The sequence below is a fragment of the Geotrypetes seraphini genome, chromosome 10 (assembly GCF_902459505.1).
Source record: "Geotrypetes seraphini chromosome 10, aGeoSer1.1, whole genome shotgun sequence".
NCBI lineage: Eukaryota > Metazoa > Chordata > Amphibia > Gymnophiona > Dermophiidae > Geotrypetes > Geotrypetes seraphini.
In genome coordinates, this window is record NC_047093.1 from 134,902,451 (window position 1) to 134,928,295 (window position 25,845).

General features: G+C 42.0%; 1 protein-coding gene across 1 annotated transcript in view; it reads right to left on the bottom strand.

The window, feature by feature from the left end:
* The window catches only part of LOC117368600, a 49,451-nt gene extending 27,217 nt beyond the window's left edge, over positions 1-22,234 (bottom strand). Inside the window, exons 1-2 of the mRNA XM_033962329.1 lie at positions 22,008-22,234; positions 19,448-19,739 (exon numbers count right to left, since the gene is read on the bottom strand). Coding sequence (XP_033818220.1) covers positions 19,448-19,739; positions 22,008-22,234 — 519 coding nt within the window. The remainder of the gene's footprint in view (positions 1-19,447; positions 19,740-22,007) is intronic.
* Between the last annotated feature and the right edge of the window lie 3,611 nt (positions 22,235-25,845).

A 25,845-nucleotide genomic window follows, 5' to 3' on the forward strand; every position in this document is an offset into this window, starting at 1 on the left:
GAGCTCCCTTAGTATTCTGGGATGAATCCCGTCTGGAACCATCGCTTTGTCTACCTTCAGTTTTTTAAGTTGCTCATAAACACCCTCCTCCGTGAACGACGCAGAATTTACTCCATTTTCTCGTGTAACTTTGCCAGACAATCTTGGTCCTTCTCCAGGATTTTCTTCTGTGAACAGAAAACAGAAGTATTTGTTTAGCACATTTGCTTTCTCCTCATCACTCTCCACATATTGGTTTCCAACATCTTTTAGCCTAGCAATTCCATTTTTCATCTTCCTCCTGTCACTAATATATCTGAAAAAATTTTTGTCTCCCTTTTTTACATTTTTAGCCATTTGTTCTTCCGCCTGTGCTTTCGCCAGACGTATCTCTCTCTTGGCTTCTTTCAGTTTCACCCTGTAGTCTTTTTTGCTCTCCTCTTCTTGGGTTTATTTATATTTCACGAACGCCAACTCTTTCACCTTTATTTTCTCAGCCACTAGGTTGGAGAACCATATCGGCTTACTTTTTCTCTTGTTTTTATTGATTTTCTTCACATAAAGGTCCGTAGCCATTTTTATCTCTCCTTTCAGCTTAGACTACTGTCTTTTCACTTCTCTTATGTCCTCCCATCCTAACAGCTCTTTCTTCAGGTACTCTCCCATTGCATTAAAGTCCATATGTTTGAAATCTAGGACTTTAAGTATCGTGCGGCCGCTCTGCACTTTAGCTGTTATATCAAACCAAACTGTTTGATGATCGCTACTTCCCAGGTGAGCACCCACTCGAACATTAGAGATACTCTCTCCATTTGTGAGGACCAGATCCAATATCGCTTTTTCCTTGTGGGTTCCATCACCATTTGTCTGAGCAGAGCCTCTTGAAAGGCATCCATAATCTCCCTACTTCTTTCCGATTCCACAGACGGAACATTCCAGTCCGCATCCGGCAGGTTGAAATCTCCCAACAGCAGAACCTCCTCTTTCCTTCCAAACTTTTGGATATCCACAATCAGATCCTTATCAATTTGCTGCGATTGAATCAGAGGTCTGTAGACTACACCCATGTAGATAGAAGTTCCATCTTCTCTTTTCAGAGCGATCCATATCGCTTCTTCCTCTCCCCAGGTCCCTTACATTTCAGTCGCTTGGATATTGATTTTTACATAGAGAGCTACTCCTCCACCTTTTTGACCATCTCTGTCCTTCTTAAAGAGATTCCGATATGTTTTCATCCCATCCATGTGATTCACTGAACCATGTCTCTGTGATAGCGACAATATCTAGATCTGCCTCTAACATCAGGGCTTGCAGATCATGAACTTTGTTGCTTAGACTGCGAGCATTTGTGGACATCGCTTTCCAGCAATTTTTCAGCGATAATCTCCTTTTTCATATGGATTTTTGTTTCGTTTCACTTTCCATTGCAATACTAAGAAATGAGTTGCTGATATTGTTTATGTTGCAGTCTTTAATACTATCACATCTTTTCTTTTGCCGGGGGTGGTCTCTATAATTGTCCTTTGTACATACACCACCCCCACCTTCTAGTTTAAATGCCTAGAAAAATATTGTCTAAATTTCTCTGCAAGGTTTCTTTTTCCTGCTGTAGTAATATGTAGCCCATCAGTGCAATATAGCTTCTTGTCCTTCCATGTATTTCTCCATCCTCCTATGTACCTGAAGCCTTCTTGATGACACCAGGCTTTGAGCCATCTATTAAAGTCCTCTGTGTTTTTCACTCTTTGCTCTCCCTTTCCATATGCAGGCAGTATTTCAGAAAAAGCTAAAGTCTTTACAAAAGGTTTCACGCCCTCACCAAGCTCCCGAAAAGTTTTCTGTGCTGCAAGTGTGGAGTTGTTGGCCAGGTCATTTGTTCCTAGATGGATAACAACATCATTCCTTTATAACCATGTACTTGTGTCATTTTACATCTGCCTGTATGTGTATACACAGTGAGATCTTCATTGTTATCATTGTTCCATATATTGGTATGTTTTTTTTCTTAAAACCAATAAAACTTTTTTGAACACAAAAAAAAAAAAAAAAAAAAAAATCCTTAGTTTCTTCCTTAATTATAGTCTGTATTTGCCTGGAACTCCTGGTAGCTGAGGATCCTGTAAGACATTTCACTATTTTGGTCTTCTCGCCTTATGTTCCAAGGTTAATGCCTCTGATGATGGAATCCCCCAACAGTAATAGTTTTCTGTTTTTGGCTTTTTTATTTGTGCTTAGGGTTCACTTGTTCTCTTGAGTTACCTTCATTGGTTCCAGTCCCACCTCCCTTCTTTTTTCTTGAGTATCACAGTGCACTAGTGGAGCGAAGGAATTCTGTAGAGGTAATATTTGTGAAGGTGATGTTTCTGCGTTACATGTCGCTGTCTTCCTGAGCCTACTCTGACCCATTTATTCCTGGGCTGTTTTATTCTTTGAGGTAGAGGTGGTAAGTTGGTATGATTTTGTGGAGTAATGGAAGCTGCTTTAATTGTATTCAATTCCTGTTTAAGTTTGCAGAGCTCCTTCTTAATACTAGCAAGTTGAAGACAGATGGGGCAAGCCTTAAGCCTCCAAATAGTATGTCTTGGAATTAAAGCACCACAGTGATTGCATAGAATAAAGGTCATCTTGATTGGTTCTGAAGTGACTTGATTTGAGTAGTCCTGGTTATTTGGGTCTCTATATATGAAAAGTGGTCCCTGGGGTTGGTGGGATTATAAGTCTTACCCTTATTCTTATGAAGAGGAAATAAGATTTAACAGAGGAAAGAGAAGGGTTTATTTTTTGTGCTTTTTTTTTAAAGTAAGAAACAGGGATGAGAAGAGAAATTAAGCAGATATAATGCTGAAAAACATGAAAAGAGCAGAATATGAAATGCTGAGTAACTTAGCTTTTAGAAGTTCACAGGTCAGCCTTGTTCACAGCACCGTCCCAAAGATAATGCAGTTAACCTTAGTAGTAAATCAGAGCCCCTCCCTTCTCTACCTAATCAGCACACACAATGGCTAAAAACTAGTAAGTCAGAAATACAGGCTCTATACCCCCCTAAAAAACAGTATTTTAAACAAAAATGCAGGCTCTATAACAAATCAGTGGCTACCCTAAAACACAGGATTTATAACAGGATTTTCCCTACTTTAGTCACCCTGTGCCACAGGCACCAGGATTTAATTAGAGTTTATAAAGTCTTACCCTTATTCCTATGAAGAGGAAGAGGAAATAAGATTTAACAGAGGAAAGAGAAGGCTTTATTTTTTTGTGCTTTTTTTGTTTTTATTTTAAGTAAGAAACACGGAGGAAAAGAGAAATTAAGCAGATATAATGCTGAAAAACAGTGGAAAGAGCAGAATATGAAATGCTGAGTAACTTAGCTTTTAGAAGTTCACAGGGCAACCTTGTTCACAGCACTGTCCCAAAGATAATGCTTCATAGATGCCGACACTGTACATCTCATCCTCTAAGTTCAAATTCGTGGCCATTGAGACGCAGTAAATTGATGCTTAATCTCAATTTTCCAAATGTCTCTCATACCAGTGTTTGGTTTTTTTTAAAATAAATCCAGTCAGCAATTTATACCACTGGGCGGCCTGGTGACCCAAGATGTCCACCTGAAAGCATAAGAACTCCATACTATATTGATTATTAAGGTTTTTCCAGTCAGGAAACCCCGTCTGAATGGCCTGCTTCAGTTGCAACCATCTAAAACTTCCTGATTTATTAAGGCCATATTTATGTTGCAACTGTGAAAATTCAAGCATTTTACCATTAGAGATAATATCATTTAATAAACGTATTCTAACGCTGTCCTCTAGTGCCAAGTCACTTTAGAAAAAGCACACCAGGCTCTGAGGGATCTATGTTTTCTTTCATCTCTCCTGGCTACTGCTCTTCCTGAGGATTCTAACAGCTGGTTTCAACACAGCAGCAAAGAGGGGCCACTCTAACGCTGTCCTCTAGTGCCAAGTCACTTGAGAAAAAGCACACCAGGTTCTGAGCATAGACAAACCACTCTAAGGCTGTCCGTTGGTGCCAAGTCACTTGAGAAAAAAGCAACCCCAGGTTCTGAGGGAACTGTGTTTTCTTTCGTGTCTCCCAACTGCTGCTCTTCCTGGGGATTCTATCAGCTGGTTCAACACAGCTTTCCCTGTCCCTATATAACCTGTATAGCTTGTATAGCCTGCTTATTTAACTTGTACAAACTGCATGTACAGCATGTCATAGATTGTTATAAACCGCACCTATAGCCTGTTAAAACCTGCAGACTGCATCTATAGCCTGTTACCGCATGTATAGCCTGTACTGCATGTTTAGCCTGCCACCACACGTACAGCCTGTACTGCCCATCACTGTTTACCGCATGTATAGCCTGCTACTGCATATAGCCTGCTTCCGCATATACAGACTAGCTACCGCATATACAAACTATTTACCACCGTTCCCCAGCTAAGCACCATCTCTGTTCCTATCTTACTAATTAATAATTGCTAAGCTCCACCTCAGTCTGTATCTCACTATTAGCAATTGTTGAGTTCCACCTCACTAGAAACAACTTGGTGCGTATTCTCCTTCAGTTCTTAGTCCTTCTCCCGTTTAACTCAGTCCTTACCTATACTCAATTTTCCTCCCTCCTGCCTGGCAAGCTCTGCCCCAACCCCTCTCATTAGTTCTCCTTGATCCCACAATGAAGCCACCTCCCTGGCTCCTCCTTCTTCTTCTCTGCTCTTTCACCAACACTTCCCACTGCCAAAAACCTCTCCCCCCCAACCTTCCCGACTCCACAAACTCCAACAACGTCTGCCCTGGTCTCAGAATCCCTGTACTAGTACGCACTAGAACCCACTCTTTCAAAAAACTCCGAGGAGTCAATCACACCTCTTTAAAGCCTGTTCCTCCAGCCAATCTACCCAACCTTACTTCCGACTCTCTCACCCCAGTCTCAACACTCTACTGTAATGCCAGATCAGTCTGCAATAAGACCCAAATACTAAAAGACCTACTCGGAGACTTCGATCCAGGTTTCTTGTGCATCACAGAATCATGGATCGAAAAAGATGATTTAATCACACAAAACGAACTCTGTCCCCCTGGCTACTATGGCCTCTTTTTACCTAGAATCAACCAGAAAGGAGGAGGCCTGGCTCTGCTTTACAAATCAATCTTCAATGTCCAGCTCCTTGAAAAGGGCAGCCATACCTCTTTAGAATTCATGTTAGCTTCAGTCAACGATGAACTTCATCCCTACCCATTAGATATCCTGTTACTTTACCGCCCACCAACCCCCTGGAACAAATCCTCTGAACTCATTCTCGAGACCATAACAAGGGCCTTCCTAAAATTCCAGAGACTACTGATCATTGGAGATATTAATCTCCATCTAGACGATAACACCAGCAAGGATGCAGTCGAATTCAAAGACTTTCTCACCTCCCTAGGCTTCACCGCTCCTTCGCTCACCCCTACCCACGATAAGGGGCATACACTAGACATCATCAGCTACCTTTACCTGACCGAGCACAAAACTTCTGCCGAAGAGGCCCGTTGGGAACATGTCCCCTGGTCTGATCACCTTCTAGGCTCTTTCTGCCTTCCCATTTTCATATCTCATCTTGGCACTCCACCCCGACCCACAAAATCTATCATCTACCGCAAAAAAATCACGAGTGAACTGTTCTGGACCCAAATTCTCAACCAACTCCCCTCTTTTCCTAAACATGCCGACCCAGATTCCAACTGGCATAATTGGGTAACCCTTTCCGGGACTACCTACCGTGCTCTTGCCCCTTTGTCTACTAAACCTATTTCCCACTCCCGCAAGGCTCCCTGGTATCTTCCATACCACAGGGAATTAAAGCAGAAATGTCGAGCTCTGGAACGTAAATGGAAAAAAATCGAAATCCCCTTCAGACAGACAATCCTGGAGATACAACATCAAGTTCTATAACACAGTTCTAAAAAAAGCAAGGAAGAATTTCTATGGAGATAAAATCACCAGATCAAAAAACCAAAATAGTACACTGTTCAACATCTGGTGCAACCTAACCTCAAAAAACGACTCCACCTTTCCCCTTTCCCCCCATCTGCAAACGACCTAGCTAAATTTTCCAATGAAAAGATTACTACCTTACGGAGTTCTTTCCCCCCAGCAGTTTCTTACAATTCTCTGCCTCCCAACGACTCCAACCCTATCCCTGCTGATAGATCCTGGACTGCCTTTGAACTTGTATCCGAATCCCAGATCTCTAAACTCTGTCTCAAACTGAAATCCTGCAATTGCATCCTGGATCCTTTCCCTTCCTACCTTTACAAAAACATTCCCGCGCAGGCCATCTCCTCCCTTACCAGGCATATAAATTCTGCTTTACTATCGGGCCTGTTCTCCACAGAAATGGGACACATTGCCTTGTCACCTCTTCTGAAAAAAGCCGATCTCGACCCTTACCATCTAACTACCGCCCCATAGCAAATATCCCTCTCTTAACTAAACTGCTAGAGGCCATAGTCGCTACCCAGCTCTCTTCTTACCTAGAGAGATTCTCCATCCTCTATCCTTACCAATATGGCTTCAGACCCAGCTTCAGCACCGAATTCCTCCTAGTTTCCTTAATTTCTAAGGTGCAACAACTACATTCTCGTAACAAATTCGCTGTCCTATTACAATTCGATCTCTCTGCAGCTTTCAATGTGGTCCACCATGACATACTACTTTATCAACTTTCCGAGATAGGAATTGAATCCACCGTCCTAAAGTGGTTCTCAAATTTCCTACGCTCTCGCTCCTACACTGTCAACACAAATGGCACCATGTCCATTCCTTGGACACCATCTTGTGGTGTCCCTCAGGGATCACCCCTATCCCCTATTCTCTTTAACATCTCTTCCCTTTAATATGTCCTCCCTGAAACTCCTCCAATTATCCCCCCTTGAAACAATCTACACATACGCTGATGACATCCTTGTCCTTCTTGAGACAGACCAGAACCTCACCAAACTCCACGAGAACATTACAGCTTGCATAATGAGACTCCATTCCTGGTCCTTCTCGGTACAGATGAAATTGAATGAATCAAAAACAAAATTACTCTGGCTCGGCCCAAAATTAGAACACCTGCCCACCCTCTTCGCACTACCCTCAGGCACTGCACTGCAGCTTGAGTTCTCAAGCAAGGTCCTTGGCATCATTATCGATTCTTCTCTCTCCTTCAATGACCACCTCAGCTCCTTGGCTAAATCATGCTTTTTCAGCCTCCACATGCTGAGGAAAGTAAGATCCTATTTTCGCCAACAACATTTCGCCATCCTTGTCCAATCCATCATCCTCTCCAAATTAGACTACTGCAATGCCATCTACTTAAGCCTATCAAAAAAAAAGTCTTCAAAGACTCCAGCTAATCCAGAATACTGCAGCCAAGTTGATCTTTGCAAAACGCAAGTCTACCATGTCTCCCCACTCCTAGCCAAACTTCACTGGCTCCCAGTGATTTCCAGAATCCATTTCAAATGCTCCTGCCTGGCTTTTAAGATCATTCATAGCATCCTTCCTCCCTTAATCCCACTATCTTATAACTCCTCGAGTCCTGAATCTACCAGACCCACCCAAAGGTATAAATTATCCTTCCCCTCTCTACACGGTATTCGCTATGCAGGCAAACTGGGAAAATCCCTTCTCATCAGAATCACAGGTCTTTGGAACGACCTTACTACCCCGCTGCAGAACTTAGGCTCCCTCCAATTATTCCGCAAGCAACTGAAAACCTGGTTTTCACTAAAATGTAATTCTATCCCCCCTTACTCTTCTCTTCTATATATAAGTTCATGTAAACCTTTTTTTTTTTTTCCTTCTCTTCCTATATTTTAAGTTCTTGTAAACTGTGCCGAGCTCCACAACATCCGTGGAGATGATGCGGATATAGTTTAGTTAGTATTCCTGGTATCATCCAATACTTCCAGGCGAGCCTTTCTCCACCAATTTGAATCTTGGAGTTCAGCCATATAGATTGATTTGTAGATTTGTGAATTGGAATAGTTGTTAAATTATTTACATAATGTTTTCTATGTATCAGCTGTCTTTACTGTAACTAGGCATTTTGATACTGAGCACATGGCAAAGGCGTAATGGAGACATGAGTTGCCATTCTAGCCATAATCAATCTGGAAGTTTTTCCATGAGCTCTGGGAGGACCCAATACATACCTTGGCGCAAAATATAGGCTTGATAATACCTATAAAAATTGGGAAAATTTACCCCCCTCTGAAATTGGCCTTTGTAAAGATACCAATGCCACTCTAGGAGTTTTATCCGGCCAAATAAATTTTATAAGAATGCTATTTAATTTTTTATAAAAAGACCCTTGAAAATAAATCGGCAACATACCCATCTCATAACAAAGCACACGCAAAATCATCATCTTGATAGTTTGGATTCTCCCCCACCATGAAAGATGTAAAGGATTCCATTGCTCACACATTTCTGTAACCTTCTGTAATAAGGATTTTTCATTTATTTTCATTGTTTCTTCCATCGTATTTTTAATCCAAATGCCTAAATACTTTATTCCATCCTTCCTCCAAAGAAAGGGAAACAAATCAAACAAACCTTTTGTACAATGGAGATTGAGTGGAAGAATTTCTGATTTACTGCAATTTATCTTGTATCCTGAGAATTTTCCAAATTTCTCAATCAATTCAAGTAAGCAAGGAATGATTGTCTCAGGATTTCTCAAATAAAGCAGTATATCATCTGCATACGCAGAGACTTTATACTCCCTGATCTCTAAGAGGAATACCCTGTATTTTCTCTGCTTGCTGAATAGCTAATAACAAGGGTTCTAATGCAATATCAAAAAGCAGAGGAGATAAGGGACAACCTTGTCTAACCCCTCTTTGCAACCTAAAACCTTCTGAAAAATTATTATTAATACACAGTTTAGCAACAGGGGAGCTTTACAACATTTGAATCATTTGTATAAATCCTGAACCTATATCAAACCACTCCAAGGCTTGATACATGAAGGTCCATTCAACTCGATCAAAGGAGGTCTCTGCATCCAGAGATACAGAAAAAGCCGGATCATTTAAGGCTTTTGACAAATTCAACATATGTAAGGTCAGCCTAGTGTTGTTAGAAGAATGTCTCTGAGTAACGAATCCTGTTTGGTGCATTCCTATAATAAATGGGAGAGCTTTAGCCAAACGTATAGCCAATGTTTTAGCTAAAAGTTTTCCATCTACATTAATTAAGGAAATAGGCCTGTAGTTTGATACCAGTGTGGGATCTTTATTTGTCTTTGGTAAAACTATAGTTAATGATTCTGCCATGGTACCTGTAATACAACCTTTAATTAGTTGAGACTGATATAAATTTAACAAATAAGGTAATAGGGTAATTTGGAATGATTTATAAAACTCTACAGTAAAACCATCCCCACCTGGAGTGGATCCAACTCTAAGGGACTTCAATGCTGTTTGCAACTCATTTATTAATATTGGCTTTTCTAAACTTTCTTTTATATGCTCAGGAACTTTTGGTCCCTTAATTAATTTTAAAAATTCTAATCCATCCTTTTCTTTGTCTAAATAAAGCTCAGAAGAATACAGATCTTTATAAAACTTTAAAAATTGTTTTAGGTTAGGACCAATTTGAGAATAAGTATTCCCTTTATCATCTTTTATCACCACAAGTTTTGTTTTCCATTTTTTTTGCTTTTAGATAATTTGCCAATATTGTTCCCGCCTTATTTGGATTCCCATAATACAATGCCTGTTGAAAAAAAAAATCTTTTCTTATCAATTTAGAAGAAATCTCATTATATTTCCCTTTAGCTTTCAAGAGATCCTGTAGTGTAGAACAATGTTCTTCAACCACCGGTCCATGGACCGGTGCTGGTCCACAGAAATTTCCTGCCGGTCCACAGGGCCAGCACGTGCATCAGGCACAAAACAGTGTTCTTCAACTGCCAGTCTATGGTGCGATTGATGCGGCGTTATCTTCGATCCAGCTCCCTCTTCCTAACTGATTCAGTACACAAAGCCACGAGCAGTGGCTCCTACGGGCATCCTGCACCTGAACCGGAAGCCTTCTCTCTGACGTTGCAACGTCAGAGGGAAGGCTTACAGATGAGGCACAGGACAGTGCAAGGTGCAATTAGTACTATTATGGGGGCGGAGTCTGGGGTGGAGATTGGGTACAGATGGGCGGGGTCTGGCCCACAACTTAGACCAGTGTTCTTCAACCACCGGTCCACAGACCGATGCCGATCCACAGAATAATTATTTTATTTCTGCCAGTCCGTAGGTGTAAAAAGGTTGAAAAACACTGGTGTAGAATATTCCCATTTTTCAATTAATTTTGATTCCAATATCTTTATTTCTTGTTCTAATCTAGAAAATTGATTTTTAATTTGTTTTTTAATATTTGCCGAAAAAGAAATAATTTGACCTGTCATGGTTGCCTTAAAAGCATCCCACAATATTTCCATTGAGATATCATCTGTATTATTAATTTGCAAATAATCATTAATTTTTAATTGAATTTCTTCTATAAAATTTATCCTCTTGATCAATTATTTTAATTTTAATCCACACCCCACCATGATCAGACAAAATAATTGGATCTATGGAGGCTTGTGTAACTTGTTGAACTAATGTACTTGAAACAAATATATAATCTATTCTGGAAAACGATTTATGAACATGGGCTCAAAACGAAAATTCCCGATCATTAAAATGAAATATCCACCATATATCTTTCAAATCACAGTTTTGTACCAAATTATCTAATCCTAGTGATTTCATAATTCTGCTAGGTTTTTTGTCCATTAAAGGATCTATAACAGCATTAAAATCCCCCGCCACAACTAAATTAGAAGCAGCCAGTGGTAGTAACAATTGTTGTAGAGATCTAAAAAAATTCAATTTGATTCGAATTAGGTGCATATACATTGAAAAGTGCCAGGGTAGCATTTCCCAGTTTCATGTCTACATGTATCCATCTTCCTGAAGGATCAGCATTAATCATCTTAAATAATAAAATGCTAGCCGCACATGCGCACTTGCCTCACGTGTTCCCTGATCCGTTTTCTGTCGGGATGTGGCAAGACAAGTGCGCATGCGCGCTTATTACGTCACTGACGGAGAGCAGCGAATGCAGGAAGCGGAGTGGCCAGGTAAACAAAAAAAAAAAACAACCGAGCGAGCCGGGCCGCTGAGAAAGCACGGGAGGCCTGGTCCGGGTTGCGGACGGGTAAGGAGCTGGGGCAGTGAGCCTTCCCTGCGGCTGAAATGGAGCCTGGCCACCCTCCGCGACAGACCACAGGAGTCCGAGTCCTTTTCCGCTCACCCCCCTTCCTGCGGACCCGACTACCTTGCCGATTCAAACAGCGTGTGAAGCAGTCTTCACACGCTGCTTTGGGCCCTTCTACTTCCCTGATTTGCTCTGCCACGTCTCTGATGATGTCATCAGGGACGTGCCACAGTAAATCAAGGCAGTAGAAGGACCCGAAGCAGCGTGTGAAGACTGCTTCACACGCTGTTTGAATTGCAGGGTAGGTAGTCAGGTCCGTGGGAAGGGAAGGGGGGGGCCCAAGGACTTTGGGGAGAATGGCAGACACCGGCCCAGTACTAACTCCCATGGACAGGGGGAGCAGGAAGGGGTGTTGATGGACAGGGGGGGAATTGAAGGGAGGCCTATTGCTGGACAGAGGGAGCAGGAAGAGGTGATGATGGATAGGGGGGAAAAAGGGAAGGGAGGCTTATTGCTTGACAGGGGGAACAGGAAGAGGTGCTGATGGACAGGGGGGGAAAAATGAAGGGAGGCCTACTGCTGGACAGGGGGAGCAGGAAGAGGTGCTGATGGACAGGGGTGGAAATGAAGGGAGGCCTACTTATGGACAGGGGAGCAGGAAGAGGTGCTGATGGACAGGGGGGAAAAATGAAGTGAGGCCTACTGCTGGACAGGGGGAGCAGGAAGAGGTGCTGATGGACAGGGGGGAAATGAAGGGAGGCCTACTGCTGGACAGGGGGAGCAGGAAGAGGTGCTGATGGACAGGGGGGGGGAAATGAAGGGAGGCCTACTGCTGGACAGAGGGAGCAGGAAGAGGTGATGATGGACGGGGAAAGGAATGGAGGTCTATTGTTGGACAGGGGGAGCAGGAAGAGGTGCTGATGGACATGGGGGGGAATGAAGGGAGGCCTACTGCTGGACATGGGGATCAGGAAGAAGTGCTGATGAACAAGGGGGAAATGAAGGGAGGGCTACTGCTGGACAGAGGGAGCAGGAAGAGGTGATGATGGACACGGGGAAAAATGAAGGGAGGCTTACTGCTGGATAGGGGGAGAAGAAAGAGGTGCTGATGGACAGGGGGGAGGTAAAACAAAGAGAGAAGGGCTACAGCTGGATAAGGGGAGCAGTGAAGGGGTGGTGGTGGACACAGGGGAGGTAAAAATAAGGGTGAATGGACAGGAAAAAGCAGCTAAGGAGACAGAGAGAGAAAGAAATAAAGATAGACACACATATATTCTAGCACCCGTTAATGTAACGGGCTATAAAGCTAGTCTTAAATAAAGCATTACATTTCTTATTAATTAAAATTGCTGCCCCTGCCTTTTTCCCTATAGCTGGTGCAAAAAACAATGTTTTACCCAATCTCCTTCCAATTTTTTGGACTCTAAGACTGATGGATGAGTCTCTTGAATGTAACATATATCTACATTCTGTTGTTTTAAAAATAAAAGTGTTTTCTTCCTTTTTATTGGATGGTTGAGGCCATTAACATTTAGCGGAAATAATTTAAGCTTCATTAAGAAATTTATTTTTTGAACACATGAACCATATCACAATTATTATCTTATTATAATTTTTCTTTACAAATCTTATTTCCCTTAAATTGCTTTGTAAAATTCCCCCTATTATCTTAATTATTATATATTCCCAAAAACCCCTTCCCTATTCCCTCCAATAATACCTCCCTTTCTCTTTTGCGAAAACATGAAAACATAAAATCAGACTTGCCACCCTTCCCCCTCCCTTAAGCATCCTATTTCATTATATCATTCTATATCTTATATATTATATCTTTCGACTATGGTGGTATAGAAGAATAAGTTCAAGTTTTTTAAGTTCAAGTTTAATGGAGATTTGATTAATCGCTTAATCATAATTCTAAGCGATGTACATAATAATAAAATTACAAAATGTGGGGAATAATACAATAAATAACAAAAATCAGGTCTGACAAGACTATTAGGAGCCTGATGTTTTTTTCAAGGCTGGTGACTTATTCGGTGAGCTATTGGGAGAAGAAATTGAAGTAAAGCATTGAGGAGAAAAATTGAAATAAAGCACTTTCAGCTAAAGAATATGAAAGCTAAGTAATAGATATTTAGAACACTAGACTACTTTATCAGTTGTTTTAAATAAAAAAGAGAAAAATGAGAGAAAAAATATTTAAAAATAATTAGAAAATAATAAATTAACAATTATACTTAAAAGTATAGAGAACATAACTGGGTCGATGATAGCTCACCGAATAAGTCACCAGCCTTGAAAAAAACATCAGGCTCCTGATTGTGAGCGCTTGAGATTCCTGGTTCGTCTCTAGACTATGCATTATAGAATTTACAGACTTGTATGATAGCCTAATCTTAAGGATTTTAGTGAGATTCACAAAAAACTTTGAAAGTGGTACTGACAAGACTATTGACAAACATAACAAAACTAAGAACATAAGGGAAGTTTCAAGTTTATTAGGATTTTATATACCGCCTATCTAAGGTTATCTAAGTGGTTTTTACAATCAGGTACTCAAGGGAAGAGAGGGATAAGAACTACAAATTATTTAAAAGTTAAAGAGACATATAAGGGAGATACAGAAGGAAAGGGAAGTTAAAAATTATTTCAATAAAATTAGAGAGAAAAAGTAAAATTGGTTGGAAGACTAAATGGCTAATTTTCAAAGGCGTCTTTAAAAAGAAAGCTCTTTAGTTTACTTTTGAATTTTTCTAAGTTGTGTTTATTATTATTATTATAGAGAATAATCAATTCATATAATTACTTTTAATATTATAATTGATTAAAATAATTACTTTCAGCATATTTCATAAATCTCTACTTTAAACTATTTCCATAACCAGGTGTAACAATAAATATTTCATTGTAAACTTAAATTAATATAATTATCTTGAATACATAGGAATTCATCATGTATTTCCCCTTGAACTTATCAAAAACTTCTTTTTTTAAAAATATGAATATATTACAATGTTTCAGTCAACCATTCACACTATCTATTCTGTACTTCATAAAATTTAGTTTTATCCATTCATCCATTTCATATTATTTATTCATATGGGTAAAATTATATAATAGAATTTTATAATTATATAATAGAATTATATAATAGCATTTTAGAATTCATCCAATTAATTGATTAATCTATATTAATAAGTTCATTCAGTAAAAATATTGTTCATATTTGTAATCATTTATTAGTGGCCATTTCTAAACTTCAGAGTCAGGTCATGGATAGAAGCACAATAATGTCCCTTACTACTGTCCTTGAAACAAAGATCATCAAACCCCATGCTGAAGAAGCTGCATAAAAGCCTACCAGTCAAAAAGTCAGAAGAGGAAGGAGACCCACACAGGACCATTGGAGGCACTCCAACCAGACCACTGCTGGAGCCCCATCAGTACATGGGCAGCCTGTAGAAGTGACCCAAAAGATGGCTGAAGTTGAAAACAATCTCAGTTGGAGAACTGATGACTGGAAACATCTGCGAGCCATGGAAACACAGCCCATGAGTAGAGATATGCAGAATTCCCGTGACTCAACCAGAGCCGCACATGAACTCGCCTGCTTTACAGAAACTAACCACCAGTCACCAGCAAAGACATTGAAAATTCAGTACGAGGAAACAGAGAGAAACATGAAAACAATAACTCCAGCGAGTCTTTCCTCACCATCGGGAATCCTCCGTTCTCCATCTGTAATCTTTTTTTGCTTTTCAGACTATATATACTTTTTTAAACCTTTAAAATTTTTCTAAACTTTTTTTCTTTTAATTTTTATTTAACTAATTCCTTCTCAGTGCATTCAGTCTATTGCTGATCACAGGAAAAATATGGCACCCTTTTGCCACACTATTCTTTCATTATTATATCCAAAAACTGATTCTATTAAGAGCAAACTGTTACTTATCTTAAATGATGCCCTTGAACATTTTTTAGCACAAAGCCAAAACTGCTGTGATTTGGGAAGTCTGGAAAAACTGCTAATTTTCATTCATTCACTATACATTCTTTAGGTCCGACAGGGCTCGTTTTGCTGCTCAAAATGCGGATTCCTCAGGGTTAACTGTCGGTTTTTCCTAAGCATTCAGAATTGACGGGGGAAGTCTCACGGGCTGGAGTATGTCAGCTTCGGATTGGCTTTGCAGTGGGTGTACCATCGATAGCAGGGAGGCATACTGATGGCAGTGGCTTCAGCGGGGGGGGGGGGGAGGTAGGGATTCCCAGTGAGAGGCTCCTGGTAGGCAGGGAGGTGTGCAGTGGGCATCAGATGGAGGCAGTGAGGCATACCGACAACAACAATGGCTTCAGCGGGGGGAGGCAGGTAGGCTTCAAAGTGGGTCAGCTTCAGGGGAGGGAGTAAGGGGGTGGGCCAAATGCTGTAAGGCAGTGAGGGGGAGGGTGCACAAACTCAGGACACTGAAGGAAGAGAGGGGGCATGAACATGGGACACAAGGTAAGGGGGAAGGAGGAAGGGGGCACTAACTTGGGACATAGGAGAGAGGGAGGGAATAGAAAGTGAGTGAGAGGGAAAGATGGTGCAAATGGGGAAAGGAAGAGGAAAATTGGGCATAGAGAGAGAGAAATGAGGTAGAGATGCATGGGGAATAGAAGGATGAGAGGGAGAAATGTTGGATATGGTGGTGGAGAAGGGTGATAGTAGGAGAAATGGGCATGGAGCTGGTGGGCAGTGGTGAAAAAGTATCTGGGGGATGAGAGAGGAAGAAAAGTTGGACTCATGGAGGTACAGAGAGAGATGTTGGTTGGGAAATGGAATGATGTCTGGAGGAGAGGAAGCATGCAGAAGAAAGAAAAGAAAGAAAGAAAGAAATATTGGATGCACAGTCAGAAGGAAGTGCAACCAGAGACTCATGAAATCACTGGACAACAAAGGTAGGAAAATGATTTTATTTTCAATTTAGTGATCAAAATGTATCAGTTTTGAGAATTTATATCTGCTGTCTATATTTTGCACTATATTTGTTTATTTTTCTATAGTTGTCACTGATGTAACTTTGCATATTTTAAAGTCATTTGCCTTGACCTCTTTGAAAAACACCTAAATATAAATGATAATTAACATTTTATCTGCGTACAGTGTGCATTGTATTTTTATAATTTTGTAGTTACCATTATGTATTGATAAGATTATAATGTGTGTATATGAAAAATGGATGAAAGAAATTGCATTACAATTAGTACTATTATTAAGGGGGTGGAGTTGGTTGCGGCATTTGGACAGGTCTGGGGCAGAGCTTGGGCTGGGGTACTCAGTTGGTTTTTGTTAGGGTTAGGGGCAGTGTTCCCTCTAAGGTGAGCGCATGAGCAATCGCTCACTGTTTTCAGTGGCGTCGCTCATGCTTTTTCTGGTGTCGCTCACTCGAGCGGAGGTGAGAGGAAGCGGCGGTGGCGGTCTGCCCTGCTCGCCTAAGATGCAGCAGCGGCGGTTCCTTTCATGATCCCCGCAATCTGTCCTCTCTAATCTACTGCCCTCCCACTACCTCTCCCTGTTTATCTTCCCCAGCTCGGAGCCAACCAATTTTCTCCACCCGACGTCAATTCTAACGTAGGGGAGGAAGTTCCGGGCCAGCCAATCGCTACCTGGCTGGCCTGGAAGTTCCTCCCTGATGTTAGAATTGATGTCGGGTGAAGAGAATTGGTCAGCCCCGTGCTGGAGAATATAAGCAGGGAGAGGTAAGACCATGTGCTGGCCTGTTCCCCGATTGCGGCGGTGGCAGTGGCAGCCTGTTCTCTGATGGTAGTGGCTTGGGGGAGGGCAGGGAGAAGTAAAGAAAGAAAGGGGGGACAGGAAGACAGAAAGAAAGAAGGGAGATGGGACATAGACAGAAAGGGGCATGGAGAGAGAAAGACAGAAAGAAGGGGGCAGGGTGAAAGAAATAAAAAGTTGGGGGAGGGAAGGATACAGATGCCAGACCAGAGGAAAGGAAGGAAGGAGGGAAAGAAAGGAAAGAAAGAGATGTCAGACTATGGAAATAGGGACAGAAGAAGAGAGAGATAGAAGGGAAGGTAAGACATGGAAACGAAGATTTTGAAAAGAAAGCAGAAAAATTGAATATTAAGTTAATGCCAAAGATGGATGCAAGGCAGAAAGTGAAGTCGGAGAGAAAACCAGTCAAAGGACAAGAAGGCCCTGGAAACATAGTAAATGCACAGAAAAATAAAGTCTCCAGACAACAAAGGTAAGAAAAATGATTTTATTTTCAATATAGTGATTGAAATGTGCCAGTTTTGAGAAAGGAAAGATATTAAACTTTTAAATGTGAGGGCTGCAGAAAAAATAGGGTACTTGGAGGGCTGCAGAAAAAATAGTTAATGACAATTTTGCATAAGGTAAAACTCTTTATAGTTTATAAATCTTTCCTTTAACTGTTAAAGGAAAGATTTATAAACTATAAAGAGTTTTGCCTCATGCGAAGTTGTCAATTCTTTAATAAGACATTAACTGGTTTTTTTCTGCAGCCCTCCAAGTACCTACACCTCACAGAACACGCAGATAGGACCTGTGGGATCAACTCTGATTTTGTTTGATTTGTACTTCTTGCAATCCTTGGATATCGTCTTTTTTGGAGGAGGGCCATTTTGATGGAAAAAAAAGGTTATTTTGCTCAACTGGCTACAGTCTAGCCCTCCCAGCTTGTTGCAGTGGTGAATGCAAATGCTTACTTTGCTCAAGATAGAACGTTTTATTATATAGGATTAAGTTACTTTAAATATCAAAGAATTCACTATTTTTAAAGAATTCATGGCCATGTCTAAGCGGCGAGCTGAGGAAAGTTTATGTAACACAGGCAAGAAGAGGTGCTTAGGTTTTAAAACAGAGTGGTTAATGAATGCTATGTTGAAACAGATTTACCGCATGGCACCGCACAGCACGTGCTACTTGGGGAAATTTTTTATTACTCAGAAACTGATGGTGTTAAGTGCAAAATTTGCATGAAAGCGGAATACAATAGCGACTGGACGTAATTTAAAAAACTTTAAGTAAATTGTTATTCTTCTAAATTTTGAGTATTTAACCCTCTCACAATCTCATGGGCACTCGTCCACCGCGCCTGCTCATAAATTTGTGGAGTATGTAATTTGTCGCCCATGCATATTTTTTTTGCACACACCTCATCAATCCTTAGAGGGAATATTGGTTAGGGGCACTTGGCTTGAAAAGGTTGAGAAACACTGTACTATACCAAAGTTTTGATTTCGGTCTCCACCTGCTGGTCATAATGAGCTATTACCCATCAGTGACAGCTGTACTGGTCTAGAGAGTTTTGACAAAGAAGGACATGGTTTTGTGTTAGCATTAACTGTGCGAGCTGGATCTGTTTTCTTCAGTTTTCCAATAGATTTAATGATGAACTAGTACCCATTGCAGTATTTGTGGTACAGTGTTTTTCTAAGTAGGTATTGGTTATGTGACTCGTGGAAGTTGCTGCTATTTTGGTATGGTAGGGGTCTATAATCTCTTATTGACACTGTCCCAGGCATATTAGATAGATTGTGAGTCCACCGGGACTGGGAAAAATGCTTGTGAAACCATTCAGAGCTCTCCTGGGAGAACGTTATAGAAAATTGAATATATGAATAAAATTCTAGACTCCCACCCTGTCCTTCCTAGACCTGCTTTCTGTCTCATTCTCTTTATGCTTTTCCAAGCTGATTCTTGGATGATAGTCAGCCCTCTGTGCTGGGAAGGATTCTGCATATATGTTTCTAAAGCATGCTGGGGTCTTTCTTGAGCTCCTTGTTCACTGTTCAATTTGAGTTTACATATTGCTTCTTTGGACAGAACAGTTGTTTTTGATGACTTTCCCCTTGATTCTATATTGGAGCTCTCGGTGTTTGGGTATTAACTACAGGTGATGCTACAGCTCCCAGTGAAGTAGAGGAGAGTCAAAGAAAAAAATCCAGATTGGATTCCTTCTGCATATGGCACACAGCCTTTGGGACACAACCCATATGTCTAGATTGTCTCACCTACAATATCTTCTGGAAAAGATATTATCAAGGTAAGGACATAATCTCTTTTTAACCCTGGACTACACAAAACCATGCTCTTTAAAGAAACCATTTATCATCACGGTCAATGTTTTTATTGACCAGCATTTAAAAATAATAGATTGTTGATGTCAATCCTCATTAAACACATCCAACTGAACAGACCAGTTTTACCTGAGGGTAGCGGAAGATTCTTGAAAGCTGTGATATTGAGTAAGTTGTATCTGAAGTCAAATCGCCAATGAAAGCAGTCAGTACTCCTCTGTCTTCACAGCTGTAATTAGGGACTGGCACTTGTCTCCCAGACAACAAGCTCAAGGTTCCATGTATGGCTCTTAGTTCCCAAGCACAGGAGTCATAGATCCGATACCCCAGGGTAATGTTGGGTAAGAGTTCAGCATTGTTATTGACCTCTTCCACTGTGAAGTGAAAAGCCAAGCGGTGTCGATAATAGCGGATAACAGACCTGTGGAAACAGAGATACATTTTATTGAGATGTCAGAATTCAGCATGAATTAGTTTACAAGTGATGAGGACATTCTTCATAGGATCTCCATAGGATGCCATGTTTGGGTAGATATTCCATGTGTACCTGACCAGGATGAACGGAGAGATGCTGAAATGTTATCAGAAATTAGAGAGGCTAACGAACTGGGAACACAATAATACTGGGTGATTTCAACTACCCCGATAGTGACTGGTTAAATGTAACAGGGCATGCCAGGGAGATAAAATTCCTTGATGAAATCAAGGACTGTTTTATGGAGCAGCTAGATCAGGAATCAGGATAATAGGCAAAGCAAATCTAGACCTAGTTCTTAGTGGAGTGCATGAATTGGTGCGGGAGGTAATGGTGCTGGGGCCTCTTGATAACAGTGATCATAACATGACTCAGATTTTTTATAATCTTTGGAATAAGTTCACACAGGAAATCCAATACAACAGCACTTAACTGTAAAAAAGATGACTATGATAACATGAGGAGAATGGTAAAAAAGAAACTTTGGAGCAGCTACAAAGGTCAAAAATTTACATCAAGGATGTTATTCAAAACTACCTTTCTGGAAGACCATTCACTCTGTAATTCCACCTGGGGTCACCAGAAGTGATCGCTATCTCTAACTACTTGTATGTGCATAGAATGCCAGAGATGAACTTCACTCTTACGAAAGGCAGTGCTGGATGTCAACTCAAGTTCTCCAACTTACGGCAGCCATTGCCCAAAGGAAAGTTTCCTTCTGGAGAAGCATTAGATAAATAAGACAGCAGAGCCACTAGAACTTTCTTAAATTCTTTCAGTATTCTCTGTTCCTGGCACCTCTTATGTCCCTCCCTGATTCCCATCGAAATCATCTAGTATTTTTTGTCACTCAGGCTGCATTTGGGAAATTACTAAGTGCCATTTGTGGCATGCTTTTTTTTTATTTTTTATGCTACTATGGCTTAAACCGCAGTTTAAAATACAAAATAGCCTTGTTAAAATTGCCCAGAGGGCAAGAATCTTGTATTTGGATTCTATGAGCTGTTTAATATAAGAGTATTGTAAGAAAATACTTCTTTACAGAAAGGGTAATAGATGTCTGGAATAGTCTCCTGGCGGAGGTGGTGGAGACGAAGACTGTTTTTGAATTCAAGATAGCATGGGACAGGCATGTGGGATCTCAGAGAGGACCCCCTCATGAGACCCCTGAGATCAGGACTAAGAAATTGGGCCTACCTAGGAAAAATGGATTCTAAAGACTTCATCTCTGATACAAAAACTGCCTGAACTACGAACAACATGAACTTTGAACAATATGCAGACAGCTGCTGTGGAAAATTCCAAGAAAAAAACACTGGTGGCCACAGCAGGTCAACATGATCTGCCCTGTAGGAAATAACTCATATGACCTAAGAACACAACAAGCTAAAGGAACTGATAACCACAATATCCAAGACAGCAGAAGCAAGAATGGCTACTGAGAAGGGATGGGCCCATGTCCAGATGGTCTAAGACAGGGGTAGGCAATTCCAGTCCTCGAGAGCCTGAGCCATGTCAGTTTTGTCAGGATATCCACAATGAATATGTATGAGATGGATTTGCATGCACTGCCTCCTAAATCTATCTCATGCATATTTATTGTAGATATCCTGAAAACCTGACCTGGCTCCGGCTCTCGAAGACCGGAATTGCCTACCACTGGTCTAGGATAAAGTACCAAAAACACTCTGTCATGGGAGATAGGGAAGTCATTTGTGACACCACCAAAGCCTTGGAATGATCCAAAGTTGCCTGACATGGCAAATAATTAGTAATTTGAAAGTGTAATAACCAATCAGACTGACTATGTATCCACCAATCAAAGTAGCCATGTAATATTCTATAAACAAGCAAGCTTAATGTATCCAAGCCAGAGTGGATTGAGACTTCTACAAACTTGCTAGCTTTTGGTCGTTTCCTCCACTTGGCACATTTGCTGTATATTCATCTTACTGATGCCAATGTTGTAAGCTGACTTTTTGACTTATTAATTTAACATTTATTTGATGCAGCATATCTGTTGTAGTTGTCATTGTCAATAGACAGTAAAGGTGAGCATCCACTATCTCCTCCTCTTAGGGAGAGGAGGAGATAGTGGATGCTGCAGATGAGCAGACTGGATGGACCATTTGTCCTTTATTTGATGTCATGTTTCTATTACCCTGTTCAACGTTTTCACTCATAACTTGATTTAAGCTTCAAGAAGCTACTTACAAAAAGCAATCCTTAGAAGCTGGAGGCTCCCTGAAGTTTGTAGAACCAAGGGTATTACTTTGCATGTGAATCTGTAAGATTCCACCAAGGATCAGGTCTCCGTCCTTATGGTACATGGTCATGGACAAGTCTTGTCTGATTTCCAGGTTAAACCCAGTAGCTTGATTCACAGCTTTCTCAAATAGATGAGCAACAATCAGAAACATGAAAGAGAGAAGGATCAACATAGCGCTTCCCGGAATCAGATTTTCCAGGCTTAGGTGCTGGTGATGTAGTTTTTTTGATCAGAGGAGCCAGAAATACCATTCTCGGGTCACCAAGCTATTGGCATGGCTGTGAGATTCATACGCATTGATGGAGATGTGACCATCTCCCAGTGAGAGGAATACTGTCTGACTCTCTACACAGTCCCAAAAACAGCTCTTTAAAAGCAAAACCAGCTCTTTAAAAGCTGTGTGGAAAAACAACCAGGTATTTTCCTCTGTGATTTCAGACAAAATGTAAACCACCATAGAATGACCTTGATCCAAGGTCAACAATCTAACTAACACTTCAGAGCAGTAATCAGGAGGAACTATTATTACAATCCTGTGGGGCACAACGAGATGAAAAACAGACTTTTATACACAGGTGCAGTAAAGAGGAGTTTCCAAGAAAAGGACAACATCTGGATTTCTGTTTAGCTGATGTGGGCAGAAGTCAAACTTAGGCACTTTAGCCATTTAAACCTACTCTCTGCCTCTTGTTCCCCAACATGTTCTGTGAGCACCCAACTGCACTCCAAAATATACTGGGCTAGATTCAATAAATGGCCCCCCAAAGTAGGCTCCAGAATGATCCGTGCTAAGCTAGAACTTCGTAAGAGGCTCACTGCATGGAGCGTCCTATTTAGAATACAAGTGTAGTGCGTTAATAGTAGTAAAAGATGTGTAAAGTTAGGCACCTAGATTGATACACCTAGCCAATCTAGGAGCTTTAATTGGCGCCAATAACAAGCAAGTAGCATCTCATAACTGTCTTAAAATTAATTGGATGGTAGGTGCCTAGGCATGGTCAGGGGACAGTTCATGGGCGTGTTTTTCATGTACGCATCTGTTTTGGACTTAGGCGCCGGTATCTAGGCCAAGAAAACCCTAGCATAAATAGGGGGCCTCTAAGGTACGGTTACCAGATTTTCCTTCAGGAAAATCCAGATCCATAGCTACATCCCCAAGACTGCCCAGATCCCAATCTGTCACACCCTGTTCTGCCCCCCCCCAGCCCCGCCCAAGATGGCATCCGGATATGCATGAGTACTGGCCCAATTCAGAATTTGGTTATGTATATGCAAGAGTCTGCGACCAGGAAGTAATGTAAGAGGACGAGTCGAGGCTGGCGCCCCCATCAAGACAGCACCCAGAGCGATCCACCTCTGCTACCACACCCTCTTTGGAGTTACATGCATAATGAAGGAGATGCACATGTTATAGAATAGGGTGCAGGGCAGGTCCAATTACTGCCAAGAGCTCATTAACAACAGTTGTTGACTGATATCACCTAATTGGCTAATTAGTTTACTCCTGGATCTGTGATCCACACTCATATTTGCATGACGAAATTTCTGCAACCTTGGAATCTGGGAGACCGCAGCCTCAATTCTTTACATGGCGCCTAAAACATAGGTACTGAGGAACGTGGCGCATAGCGCATTTCAATCTTAAGTTAGACACCTGAGAATGGAATGGATACAGTACCGTTCACGGAACAAAGCGTTTATGAACAACTTGAAAAATTGAAGGTGGAGAAATCTGTGGGACCGGACGGGATCCATCCCAGGATATTGAGGGAGGTCCGAGAGGTTCTGGCGGGTCCTCTTAAAGATTTGATAAAAAAATCTTTAGAGATGGGAGAGGAGCAGATGTGGTCCCTCTTCACAAAAGGGATGATGCGAGAAACTACAGTCCAGTAAGCCTCACTTCAGTTATTGGGAAAATATTGGAAATGTTGCTGAAGGAAAGGATAGTGAAATTCTTAGAATATAATGGATTCCAAGATCCGAGGCAACATGGATTTACGAGGTAAATCGGGCCAAATAAATCTGATTGAATTCTTTGACTAAGTAACCAGAGAATTGGATCAAGGATGTGCGCTAGATGTAATTTACTTAGATTTCAGCAAAGCCTTTGATATGGTTCCTCATAGGAGGCTCTTAAACAAACTCCATGGGCTGAACTTAGACCTGGATTAGAAGCTGGTTGATGGACAGACGCCAGAGGGTGATGGTTAATGGAATTTGCTCGGAGGAGGGAAAGGTGACTAGCGGAGTATTTCAGCGACAGGGCCGTATTTAGATGAAAAGAGGCCTTAGGCTATTCCACTTATGAGGCCCTTTCAACTCCCATTTTTAAGTTTGTAAATTACATGAGAGATAATAAAATACATCATTACTGTGATAAATATCAATATGTGCGTCCTTCCTCACCTCACCCCCCTCCGATGCCCGCCTGCCTCCCATCCCCCTTCTATTGAACACCCCCCATGCCATCCTGCCTGCCTGCCTTCCATTAAACCCCCCCACCCCCTCCGATGCCAGCCTGTCTGCCTTCCATCCCCCTTCCACTGAAACCCCCCCGATGCCATCCTGCCTGCCTGCCTTCCATTGAACCCCCCCACCCCCTCCGGTGCCAGCCTGCCTGCCTCCCATCCCCCTTCCACTGAACCCCCCTCCCCCCCGATGCCAGTCTGGGCCGCCCTGTCCTGATGGATCCACATTTTGCCTTTCTCCCTGCAGGGCTGCGCTTTGCCCAGCTGTTTCTGTACTGTCATCTTTCCCTCCCCGATCCTCCTCCCAGGGCGAGAAAAAGAAAGGGAGAAGCCGAGTCGGCGCCCCGTTGCGGCCGGAGCCGGTTCCGATCCCGAAGCGGAACCGAGGTAACCGGGGAGCGGCTAAAACCTGAACCGGAGGCAGGATCGGACCGGGGACTGGCGCGCGCCCCCACCTGGGGCTGAGACTGATTCCCCTCTGGAGCCGGGAAAAGGGGGGGGAGAGAGGAACAGCGGGATCCGATCCGGAGCTGGAACACGTGTACAATTCGGATTCCTCATCCCCTGATTAATTTTGATGAGTCGCTGGCGCAGGCACCGTGAGGAGTAACACAGAAGCACACCTCACGCCACCAGGACTCACGATATTTCAACAACGCATGCGCGCTCTAGGATTTTATTATTTATGATATAATCATGAAAATTTAAAATAAAGCACGTAATATACATTTTAAAATATGCAAATTAAAACATATGTTAAGAACTTACTTAGAATTCCGCGAAATGAAGATATTGTCACAAAACAATTTTTCAATCTAATATAATAAAACGGTAAGCCGCGCATGCGCACTTCCTATGCGTGCGTCCGTTTTCCGTGAGCTGAAGCGATCCATATGAAGTGCGCGTGCTCGGTTTATGGGTCTGCCCTCACAATGCAAGACAAGTTCACATGCGCGCCCTTCCCTGCTCTCCACCTGCGGAGCGGCGGCTGCCGGCCGCTAGCACCCCCTGCCCTCTCCATCGCCTCCCGGCTCCAGCGGCGTAGGCAGCACTATAAACACGCTGCTTCGCGCCCTTCTCTGCTGATTTCCTCTGCCGCGTCTTTGATGACATCATCGGAGACAGACGCGGCAGAGGAAATCACCAGTAGAAGGCCGCAAAGCAGCGTGTTTAAAGTGCTGCCCGTGCGGCTGGAGCCCCGAGGTTTGTCGGCGGTGGGAGGGTCAGGAGCAGGCCGGATTGACAACGGCAGTAAAAGAAGGGGGAGGGGTTGAACGGAACAGGGAAGAGAAGGTAAGAGAAGGGAAAGGGGGAG